At 65.5% G+C, this 10,257-nt stretch overlaps 1 protein-coding gene across 10 annotated transcripts; it reads right to left on the bottom strand.

Annotated features, from left to right (window-relative positions):
• Window positions 1–376: 376 nt before the first annotated feature.
• TEDC1 (tubulin epsilon and delta complex 1) lies at window positions 377–9,327 on the bottom strand. Of its 10 annotated transcripts, none has more exons than XM_054449261.2 (8): window positions 8,067–9,327; window positions 7,906–7,984; window positions 7,298–7,500; window positions 6,871–7,026; window positions 6,368–6,603; window positions 5,665–5,763; window positions 2,165–2,251; window positions 377–996 (listed from the first exon to the last, which is right to left on the bottom strand). In XM_054449261.2, the coding sequence occupies exons 1-8, from the start codon at window positions 8,229–8,231 to the stop codon at window positions 852–854; spliced, it is 1,170 nt and encodes a 389-aa protein (XP_054305236.1). In that variant the 5' UTR covers window positions 8,232–9,327; the 3' UTR covers window positions 377–851. The 10 variants fall into 10 exon arrangements, with proteins under 10 accessions (XP_054305236.1, XP_054305231.2, XP_054305232.2 ...); XM_054449256.2 differs by lacking the exon at window positions 6,368–6,603 and adding an exon at window positions 1,632–1,811 and having other exon boundaries at window positions 8,067–9,313; XM_054449257.2 differs by lacking the exon at window positions 6,368–6,603 and adding an exon at window positions 1,632–1,811 and having other exon boundaries at window positions 8,085–9,312.
• Between the last annotated feature and the right edge of the window lie 930 nt (window positions 9,328–10,257).

Raw genomic sequence — 10,257 nt, 5'->3', positions numbered from 1 at the left:
TGAGCTGAGCTTGCTGGGCAGCCTCTGGAACAAAGCCCCTCTGTCCATGCCCTGCCTCCCCACCCGGAGCACCACCTCCCGGGAAGGAGCAGAGCCCCGGTCTCCCATCCGGCGCACCCACCAGGCACAGCCATGGCTGGAGGCGGGGGCAGCTGTGCTCACAGCCCAGGGCCTGGCCCACAGGGGGAGCCCAAATGAAGGGGGGCAGAGCCAAGATAATCCCGCTCCAGGGAGGCCTGTGCCACCTCCCCGTGGTCCTGCCACTCACCAGTGCTGGGGTATGCATGTCCTCCAGCACCTGGCCAGCCCTACACTGGCCACCACTGCCCAGGGGCTCCTCCACGCTCCCACCCCCAAACAGGGAAACCTGAAAGGGTGGCAGGGAGAGGGCCAGCGGCAGGAAAGCCGCTACAATTTATTTCCGAGTCCCCTCCACACCACCAGGCTGAGCCTGTCACGACCTCCTCAAGGGACCGGCCATTCCTGTCCCCAGTGCTGCTGGCCACAGGCCTGGGCTCCAGCCAGAGTCAGCCCAGCCCCACCCCTGGAGCGAGCATGTGACGTGGGCTCTGCATCTGCATCGTCCCTGCGGCCACCTGGCCTTGGAATCTGCTCCTCTAAGACCCAGCCAGGCTGGGCCAGGGCAGGCTTCCCACACGAGGGCCCTCAGCGTCCAGGAGGCGGGATCCAGATGAGGCCAGGCAGGGCTCCCACCAGCCTGGCCAGTTCCTGCCGACACTGTCCCTGTAGTCGACGTAGCACTGCCTCCAGGCAGGCCTCCTGGCTCCTCAGCGTCCTGATCACCTCAGCTGCCCGCAGGTCCCGTTCCCCTGCTGCCCCATCCTCTCGTCTCACCAGCCGGTGTGGCCCATGGGGCCGGGCCGGGCCACTGTCTTGCTTCCAGCACTGCTGTAGAGCTCCCAGCTCCTTTTCCACAGCCTCCCGAGAGGCCCGCCGCGCAGCACTCCACTCTGGCCCCCGTCCACAGCCTCCAGCCTGCATGGGAGACAATGGCAGTGGCTCTGTCCCCCCAGGACACTGGCCTCAGGCCCCCTCGGCATTCCCTGGGCCCAGACTCGGGTGTGGGCGCTGCAGGCATGCAGGAAACGCCCATGCTCTTCAGAGAGGCTTACTGAAGATTTTAAGGGGAAAATCATGCCTGCAATTTAAGTTAAAACTCTTCAGAAAAAGAAAATAGATGGAGCCAACACAGCCCCGTGTTCACAGCCATGAACCTGCGCAGGTAAGAGGGCGGCTGTGTTTGGGGTGGAGACCCAGGTGGCCACCAGGTTAGACGGGTCCCGGGCAGGTGTGGAGGAGTGACTGCCACCGTGTGAAGGCACGTGTGGGGGAGGGATGGGAGCAGCAGGGCCCACGCAGCACGGGCTTCCCTCCCTCATGCAAAGAATCAGAGAACAGACCTCCAGCAGGAGGGGCGGGGGCTGTCTCGCAGCAGCTGCGGCTCCTCACCAAGTGCCCTCCCGCTCCCTCAGAGTGCGTGCCTATAAGTGTGTCACCTGCCATGCTTGATCAAATGCAACTGTAGGATTCAACAAGTCCAAAGTGCCCTCAGGTCGGCCATCCCCCGAAGGTGGGGCTGGGCCGGTGCCCAGAGCGAGGCTGGCACTCACCTTGGCCTCCCAGGCTGCCCGCCTGCGCTCCACAGCCTCCCGCAGCTCCTCCTCCAGTGCCTGCAGCTCCCGCACTACCAGCTCCAACTCGCCACCCCCACGCTCAGGGACCCAGGGCAGGAAGGTGGGCTGTGAGGCTGCAGCAGGCACCTCTGGGGCACAGGTGCCCAGGACCGTGTCCTACAGAGACCCAAGTGAGACAGCGTGTACCAAGCCAAGGGGACAGAGGGACAGAGGGCACAGAGGGCAGTGGTAGTCCCCTAGGTCCCACAGCGGGCTGGATGCCACCATCTCAGCAGCTGTGACGTCCAGGGAGGCACAAAGGCCTCACTCTAGAAGGCCATGGAGCTGAGGTGGGGGCAGCACTGGGCCTCCCCAGAAGGCGAGCGGAAGTCCTAGAAAGAGCCTACGCTAGGTCTGTGGCCTCCCTGAAAGCCCCTCTTCCTGTCTGGAAAACAGGAAGATCCCCAACGCCCCACCTGGGGGCTGCTGTGGGAAGGGATGCCAGGAGAGGGATGCACGGGCTTCCTCACCATCCACCGCCAGAAGACCAGCTCAGTGTGCCGCCACGCCAGGACAGCCTCCAGGCGCTGGTTCTCACGCTCCAGAGTCTGCAGCAGCTGGAAGGCAAACAGCAGCTGGGCTAGAACCTCACACAGGACCCCATGGACAGACAGTCGGATGGACAGCTGGACCCAGCACCGACACCCGGCCCAACGCCTAGCTCACGCCCCGCCTCTGCAGCCCTCCCCTGCCTGCGCTCAGGTTCTCTGGCCAGAGCGATGAGCAGGGCATCCTGGTGTGGTGTGGACGCCACAGCCCACCTGTCCTTTCTGCAGTGCAGGGCAGCCCCCAGCCAGTGCACAGCCAGGCCCTGCCTGCCAGGCAAGAGCTGGCCTCCCTCTCTGAGGACACCTGTTGTCCCCCACACCAGCCCCACTGCCAGTCCAACAAGGTCAGGGACAGAGTCCAGGTGCCTCTCAAGCCTAGACCTCTGCCCCACAGCCCTCACTGAATGGGGGCTGTAACCGGGGACTGCAGGCGGACGGGGAGGCCCCAAACGAAGGAGCAAGCCAGGCTCTGGGGGAGGGAAAACCCATCCCCTGTAACTTCAGGGACCCCCTAAGGCAGTGAGGAGTCTGCCTGGTAACCTAGGTGGCAGAGAAGGCAGAGCTGAGCCACACCTGACATTCCCAAGCGAAGGGTCAGCAGGGCCAGAAGACCCCGCCCTGCCTGCCCCATGGGCACAAAGGTACCTGCCCACAGTGTGCCCACAGACAGGCGGCGGGAGAATGGCCAGGACACAGCAGCTGCTCTGCCCACACACAGAAGGCCTCCCAGGTTCGCTCATGGGCTATCTGTACCAGTGACCCTGGGCCCTGGGGCAGGGGGACCCCTGCTGGGGACAGGCCCTCTACACCTGAATCCTGACTCACTCTACCCCTGCTTCCCCCGGGAACCCAGAGTGTGGAGCAGGCTGCAGGGGCCTGGGGCTCCAGCAGTGGGCTGGGGGGCACATAGGGATGGCCTTGAACACCAGGCCCAGCCCAGCCCATCTGGGGCAGAGCAGAGCAGAGGCAGGCAGGCCTGCAGTCAGAGAATATGAGGACAGGGAGGTCTGTGGGCGGTGTGGGAGCTGGAGCAGGCTGGTGCCAGGGGCTGCAGCCCACCTGCCCACCCAGGCAGGCCACGAGAAGAGCAAAGACCTCCACCATGGGGACAGCCGCTTAAACACACCTGACAGAAGGCAATCACCACAGTTCCCAAGAAGGTAAGGGCCAGGGGTGGGAGCAGGCAGGAGAGGAGGGGCAAACACACCCCCTCACCACCCCTCCCACCCACCCCCAAGTCCTGCGCTCTCCACTGCCCTGCCAGCCTCCCCCACTTACTGCCCTAAGAGGGGAGAGCAGGCTGCAGGCTGAGGCCCCACCAGGATCCAAGGGAGCTGCCTAGTCACCCGGCAGCAGACCTGGCTGCTCACATACCAGCCATAGGTCATTCCAGAAGGTTCTGGGACCCATCCCAGGAGTGCAGGAGGAGTGCAGGCACTTTGGGTAGGCCGGGTCCAGGTTTTGGGCGACTCCCGCTCCAGAAGCCTTGGAAGGAAGCCGGCCATGGCCCCAGTCCACCTGGCCAGTGCCACACACAACTTCGGGGAGAGGGCGGGGCCTCACTTCCAGGCCCCCCCAGCCCACCACAGAGGGTGGTCCCACAGAGGCACTGGGCAGGAGCAGGCTGGGGCCAGGGCAGCCTCTGCTCTGCCCCAACCCAGGGGTCCCAGGGGCCAGAAACCTGGGCTTCGCTGAGCCGCCTCTACAAGGGAGGTACGGCCAAGGGCAGACCAGGACGCCCAGATGCTGCCTCAGCACCGCCAACGCCAATGCAGACTGACTGGGTGGGCGCCAGCCCGGCTTCAGCCAGGGACACAGGCCCAGCTGGCATCAGAGGCCAGGCAGGCAGGCATCAGGGGTTGGGCCCTGTAAGCCCATGAGTGAGGCATGCAATCCCCCAGGCTTGGGCTGCAGAGCTGGAACCCACAGGCCCTTGCCATGAGCAGGAAGCCCCAGCAGACACAAGACTAGGGGCCAGGAGCCAGGCCACCCGCCTCTGACCCCTACGTCCCCCTGGCCGGCCTGGGATGAGGTACAGGGGCCAAGTCTCTGGGGTTGGAGAGGGAAGAGGCAGAGAAGGGGGACTGGGCCTTGAAGAAGAGGTCACACCAGCCCTGAGCCTCTGTCCTCCTGCCCGGCCATATGCACTTGGAGCAGGACAGTGCCAGCCCGTCACTCAGGACGGTACAGAGCCCAGCCCAAGTGGTTGGCTCATGCCTGTAATCCCAGCACTCTGGGAGGTCGAGGCAGGTGGATCACCAGAGGTCAGAAGTTCGAGACCAGCCTGGCCAACATGGTAAAACCCTATCTCTACTAAAAATACAAAAAAATTAGCCGGACATGGTGGCAGGTGCCTGTAGTCCCAGTTACTCAGGAGGCTGAGATAGGAAAATCACTTGAACCCAAGAGGCGGAGGTTGCAGTGAGCTGAGACTGTGCCACTGCACTCCAGCCTGGGAGACACAGCGAGACTCTGTCTCAAATAAATAAATAAAATAAAAAGAGTGGCAGCCAGCCCTGCCCTATCCCCTGAAACCAAGCCAGCCAAGAGGAAGAAGCCAGTGATGACAGGCGGGCAGACCCCCAGAAAGAAGGATGAGGATGGAAGGCCAGCAGCAGGGTGAGAGGAAGCGGCCACCCCTGGGGAAGATACTTGGGGCTAGGTCAACCCTAACACTTGGGTCAGTGCTCCAGCAGCCCCAGTCAGAGGAGGATGCTGTCTGCCCAAGGTCACATGGCCACCTGGGGCTCAGAGCCAGGTTTTCCTCCAGGTCTATGCTATCCAGGGCTCAGGATCTGCCTGGGACCTCAGAGCCCCTGTCGCCTGGGGCAGGCCTGCCTAGAAAGCGCCGTGCCCCCTGGGTGGTCCGGGTGTAGCAAGCAGAACGGGGCCTGCAAGTCTCCAGGGCCTATGGAGCTGGCTCCAGCTTGGGAGGCTCGGTCCAGCACACCCCATGTGGGCCCGGCGTTGGGCTCTGAAGGGCAGTTGTCCCCTCCCACAGTCAGCCCTGTGCTCAACCCTTCACCCAGTGTGGGCTAGCCCCCCACACCCCCAGGTGCCCCCTGACACACCAGGTGAGACCTGCTTGAGATGCCAACACACCAGCTCACACCTGAGATCTGTGTTCCTTTATTCCAACAGCCTGCCCTTAGCCAGCTGCCGGCCCAGCCCAGGCTCCTGCGTCCTGGGCCCCCACCCACACCACGTCTTGATTTGTGGAAGGGAAGGGTGAGTGGCCCATGAGGTTAGGAGAGGCCCAGAGGACCTGTCTGTCACCCAGGCTGGCAATGATCAGTGGCGGACATGCAGAGACACCCACCGCTGGAGGCCCAAGAGCTGCCCCGCCCCCCCACGCCCCACCTTGGGCAGTCCCCCTGCTGCACCCCCCAGCCCACCCCCCGCAGCAGCTTGCCCGCCCTCACCTGCTGGCCTCCCTCTGGGTCCCTGAGCATCTCTGCTTCAGTGACAGACAGATGGCCAAGGCTCTGGTCGCCGTGGCAGCCGCGCGTGTACAGGTGAATCTAAAACAGTCAGTGCAGACCCCGGGCTGAGTGGGAGTCAAGCACCTCCCCCAACGCTGAGTCTCCATGAGTCCAGGGAGGTCGGCCATCAGAGCCCACCTCACAGATGAGGAAAGAGGGCTCAGAGAAAGCCACTCCTTGCCTGAGGTTGGTGGGGCTGGGCTGGGTGCAGAACAACCGTCACCACCGCTGGGGCCTCCTGCAGGGGGGCGCCAGGCAATTTCGCTGATGGCCTCCCCACCCCGCCCAGCTCCCAAGCAGCAGCAAGATTGGAGTGGGGTGCCCTGGCTTCCCCAGCAGCATCGGGGGAGGAACAGCCTCTGGACAGGCACAGCAGTTCAGCCAGGCTCACAGTGGGGACATGAACGACTGCTTGTATCTAGGGGAATGGGGAGGGCTCCCCAAAAAAGGGAGGCTGGAAGGTGGCACAGAGGGTCACAGGTAGGCACATAAGTAAGCGGAGCAGCTGTTGCCAAGGCCAGGCCTGACGGGGTGAGAGGTCCCTGGGAAGGCCAGCTGAGCAACAGACCCTCTGCAAGGGTGGGATGGGGGGGTCTCCAAGGAGTCCCGCAATGGTGGGAGCCCGCTGCTGCCACAGACCCACCTGTCAGCGCTGGCCTCACAGTGGACATGCCGCTGGGTACCTGTGCCCCTGAGCCAGCCCCTACCACCTTCAGGACCCCACAGGAGCTGTCCACCCTCCAAGTCAGCCCCCACCAGGATGTGGTGGGAGCAGGGGCTGTCTTCCTGCCCCTCCAGTGTCCAGGAGGGAGTGGCTTTCACGGCACAGACCCCATCCCACTGTTTAGTGACACAGAGCCGGAAGGCCGCTGGTAACTTCTGGGAACAAGAAGGCAAATTCTGTGAGTTCTCTGACGCCCGTTTCTGCCCACCATTGCCCGCCCCACTGGGCTCCCTGCCCAGCCCTGCCCCCTACAAGGACCACCTGGAACCATGGGCTCAGGCTCTGGGTAAGCCCAGGGCAGGAGGGCCCACATCCAGCCAAAAGCCTGTGCCGGGCCTCACGGGACGGGCTGCAGGGACCGGCAGCTGGCAGCCTGTAGCACAGGACGCAGCCCCTGAGTGGAAGCCCTGTGCCAGCTCTACCTTGCTCAGGAGGGCGCACTGCTCCTGCTGACTGGACACCAGCTGGCGCCACCGGAATTGCAGCTTTCCCATCAGCCACTGCACACGGCGGACATCCACAGGACCCTCTGCTTCCATGTGGGGTGCAGGTGGGCCAGGGCTGGCCAGGGCCTCACACTGGAGAGGGGCAAGGGTCAGGCCCTGCTCCCACCCCACCCTGCCCCCCAGGAAGGACCAGGATGGAGACGGTAGTGGAGGCACAGCCAAAAACAACGGGTGCTCCCTGCACAGGGAGCCTCTGTGCTTTCAGCCAGGCAGCTGGGTAACCCTTCACGGGACTGCCCTGAGGAACAAAGCAGACACAGAGGGGGCTGACCCAGGCCTGCCCTTGCTCTGGCCCCAGGAGTTGAGACCAGGGCTGGCTCGGCTCACCCTCACCCACACGCACCTGGCACACAGTCATCTCGTCACCCAGAGGCACTCGGGCCTGGGCCAGCATCTGCTCAGGCACAGGTCCTCGGGCCAAGAGCCAGGACAGAGCCAGCAGCAGCTCCCGACTGCCCTGCGAGCCATCCTCAGGTAGTTGTGCCAGTGCTAGCCTCGGGTAGCCCTGGGAGCATAGTGCTGACTTCACCAAGTGGGCTTGGGCCTCTAGGACAGAAGACCACCACCTTAGGGGGACCACCCACCTGGAGGTGACACCACCTGGATCCCTCCAGAGACGCCCACAGGTCACTTGAGCAAAAGCTCAAGGCCTAGTTCAGAAGAGATGATAGTGGGAGAGCTGCAACTCAGACCAGGATAAGGAGACCAGGGGCCAACGGGGACGTCCCCAGGGCTTTGTAGGAGCAGAAACCAGTGCTACCCAAGGGGGTGGAGCTAGGGCCGTCAGGGGGCGTGGCTTATTGGCGAAGGCGGAGCTTTGAGGAGCAAGCGGGGTCAGTGTTGGGTGGGGGCTAGAGCCTGCCGGGGCGGGGCTTACTGGGGAAGGAGGGGCTTTACAGGAGCAGGCGGGGCCCGTGCTACCGGGTGGGCGGGGCTAGGAGCGGGGCTTACCCAGGGCGAGCGAGGCCAAGGCGTTGCCCACAGGGAGTGGCGAGAGCACACGGAAGAGGAGCTGCCAGAGCGCGGAGGTCTGCGGAAAATAAAAAGTGGGCGGTCAGCGGAGCCGGCCCAACTCCCTGCGAGGGCCCGGGTCCCCCACCCGGCCCGGCTGCCCTCTGCGCGAGCGTCACCGCCTCCGGACGGTCGAACTTGGCGCGGCGGAAGATCTCGGGGCTGGGTCCCGAGGGCAGCGACCGACTCAACGCGGCGATGGCCTCAGGCAGGGCCCCGGCCCGGGCCCCAGCCGCGGGGTCCACCCGCTGCCGCCGCCTCCCCATGCAGCCAGCACCAGCCTCTTTCGGATCGCCCGCCGCCGCCACGGCCCGGAATCTGCGTCCAATCACCGCACTGGCTGGGTTTAGTGCGGCGGCTGGGACCTGCACCCAGTTACCGCTCCGGCTGGGACCTGAGCCCAATCATGGCACGGGCCAGGTCCAGCGCCCAATCACCGCGCCGGCTGGGACCTGCGCCCAATCACCGCGCTGGCCGAGACCTGTACCCAATCACCGCGCTGACAGGACATGCATCCAATCACTGCGTCGGCAGGGACCCGCCTTCGTGGCCAAGCCCAATGAACGGTTCCCCTGGAGTTTGAGTGTAGTCTATTCCGTCTCGTGCGGACCCACTTCCGGGCTCCTGGCAGGGCGGTCCACCCTTGCAGGCTCAATCGTCACGACACCCGACACCCCGCCTCGCTCAGACCCCACCCATCAGCGCCTCACGCCCGTTGGCAACCTAGCAACCGCCGGGCGGGAGCGCGCAGACTCCGGAGGCCGCCCTGTGGGGCTGCGTACGCAGCCGGAGCTGACGAGCCTCGCCCCATCGCGCCGCCTTCCAGGCTGGGCCGCCAGGAGGCGCCCAGAGCCCGCCGCGCCGCACAGCGCCGACCCCAGCGCGGCCGGCCCCTGGCCCCTGGCGCGAGGTCCCGGGCATCTCCCCCGCCCCGAACGCGCAGCCGGAGCCCGCGGCAGCCTCCTCAGGCGCTGCCGATCCTCGCCCGCCCGCCGCAGCGCTTCCCTCTGCCGCCGCCACGGAGCAGCCCGGGAGGAAGCCGGCGCATGGAAGCAGCTGCTGCCCGGGCGCCGCTGAGCCGGGCCCGCGTGCACTGGCGGCCCCGAAAGGCGCGGGCCGGGAGGAACGTGGGGCTGTCTGCGGGGATAGAAGGTCGGGCTGGCTCCTGGCCAGCGGCGCCTCCGGGCATTCGTGAAGACCCCGGGCCGCGTGTCACCGGGGCTGTTCCCGCGATGCCCCTGCACCTCCCGGGGCTGCGAGGACGGCGGGGGAGGGAAACTCAGTCCTCCCTAGACCCCCAGTCCTGGCTGGCCACGCCCACGAGAGGCGCAGCCCGAGGGGTCCCGGCCCCACCTTCCTCCTCGGCCCCCTTCGCCCCCGACCTCCTCTTCCAGGCCGCCCTCCCGGCCCCGCCTCGGGGCCCCCACTCGGGCAAGCCCCTCCTGTCCCTCCTCGCACGCCCTGCGTCCTTCCCCGCCCGCAGCCTCCTTCCCTCCGGCGCATCGCGATCTCCTTCACGGCGCCAGTAGGAAGACTGCGCTCGTCACCCCGCCCACGCGGGTTCCTTGAAGCTAAAGGGCCTCCTCCTCGGAGCGCCTACTGCACCTGCCGAGCTACAGGGCGGCGGGAGCCGGGGGGATGGGAGCAGGAGGTGGGGAACCGCGGCGCCACAGGAACTTGGCAGGAAGCGTGGGGGAGATGGCGGAGCACCTCTGCGGCCTTGTTCAGCGCTCTCCCAACCCCCAAGCTTGCGGATTTTTCTCTGCACCAGGGGTCGCTGTCTCAAAGAGCTGTTCCCTCAGCTCCACCCACCATCGTCCACCCAGAAACCAGCCTCACCTCAGCACCCCCTGCCCCCAACCCATCAAAAGTGCTGTGGCTCCCAGCTCTTGGAATTCCAGGAATCCCCCAATCACCCCCACACACCCTACCCTGCGGGCCACCCTAGACTGCCCCCACAGCACCTGTCGAGCTGAGCCTGCAGCACGCCCACCACAGCCCTAAGGCAGGGCCAGACCCCTGGGCTCTTTTAAATCAGTGGGTGTCCGGAGGGGTGGCCTTCTGCCAAGGCCGGAATCTAAGTAGCCAGTGTGGGGAAGGGGGTCTCTGAAGGTGGCCAGTCAGCAGCGGCTGGCTGAATTGACAAGGGAGTTTCCAGAAGGCCCCCCAGCCCCTGTGCACGGCCAGTACTCAAGTTCCCCACTGGACGCCGGGCCACTGGGTAAGTCCCTGGGCACAGGGTATGTGGCAGATGAGGACGCACATGGGGCAGTGGTGTCTGGGTCAGGGGCA

The sequence above is a fragment of the Pongo pygmaeus genome, chromosome 15 (assembly GCF_028885625.2).
Source record: "Pongo pygmaeus isolate AG05252 chromosome 15, NHGRI_mPonPyg2-v2.0_pri, whole genome shotgun sequence".
Classification (NCBI taxonomy): domain Eukaryota; kingdom Metazoa; phylum Chordata; class Mammalia; order Primates; family Hominidae; genus Pongo; species Pongo pygmaeus.
The sequence above is the reverse complement of the archived record's forward strand: the minus strand, read 5'-3'. Positions and strand labels throughout refer to the sequence as shown.

What these genes read in the sequence shown, in the direction of transcription:
- TEDC1 (XM_054449256.2), bottom strand. Translation starts at nt 8,231, where the DNA reads ATGGGGAGGCGGCGGCAGCGGGTGGACCCCGCGGCTGGGGCCCGGGCC. An exon ending in ACGAGATGACTGTGTGCCAG is followed by an intron (nt 7,027 to 7,297) that starts GTGCGTGTGGGT and finishes GCCCCTCTCCAG; the next exon opens with TGTGAGGCCCTGGCCAGCCC. An exon ending in GGGCAGCCTGGGAGGCCAAG is followed by an intron (nt 997 to 1,631) that starts GTGAGTGCCAGC and finishes TCTCCCATGCAG; the next exon opens with GCTGGAGGCTGTGGACGGGG.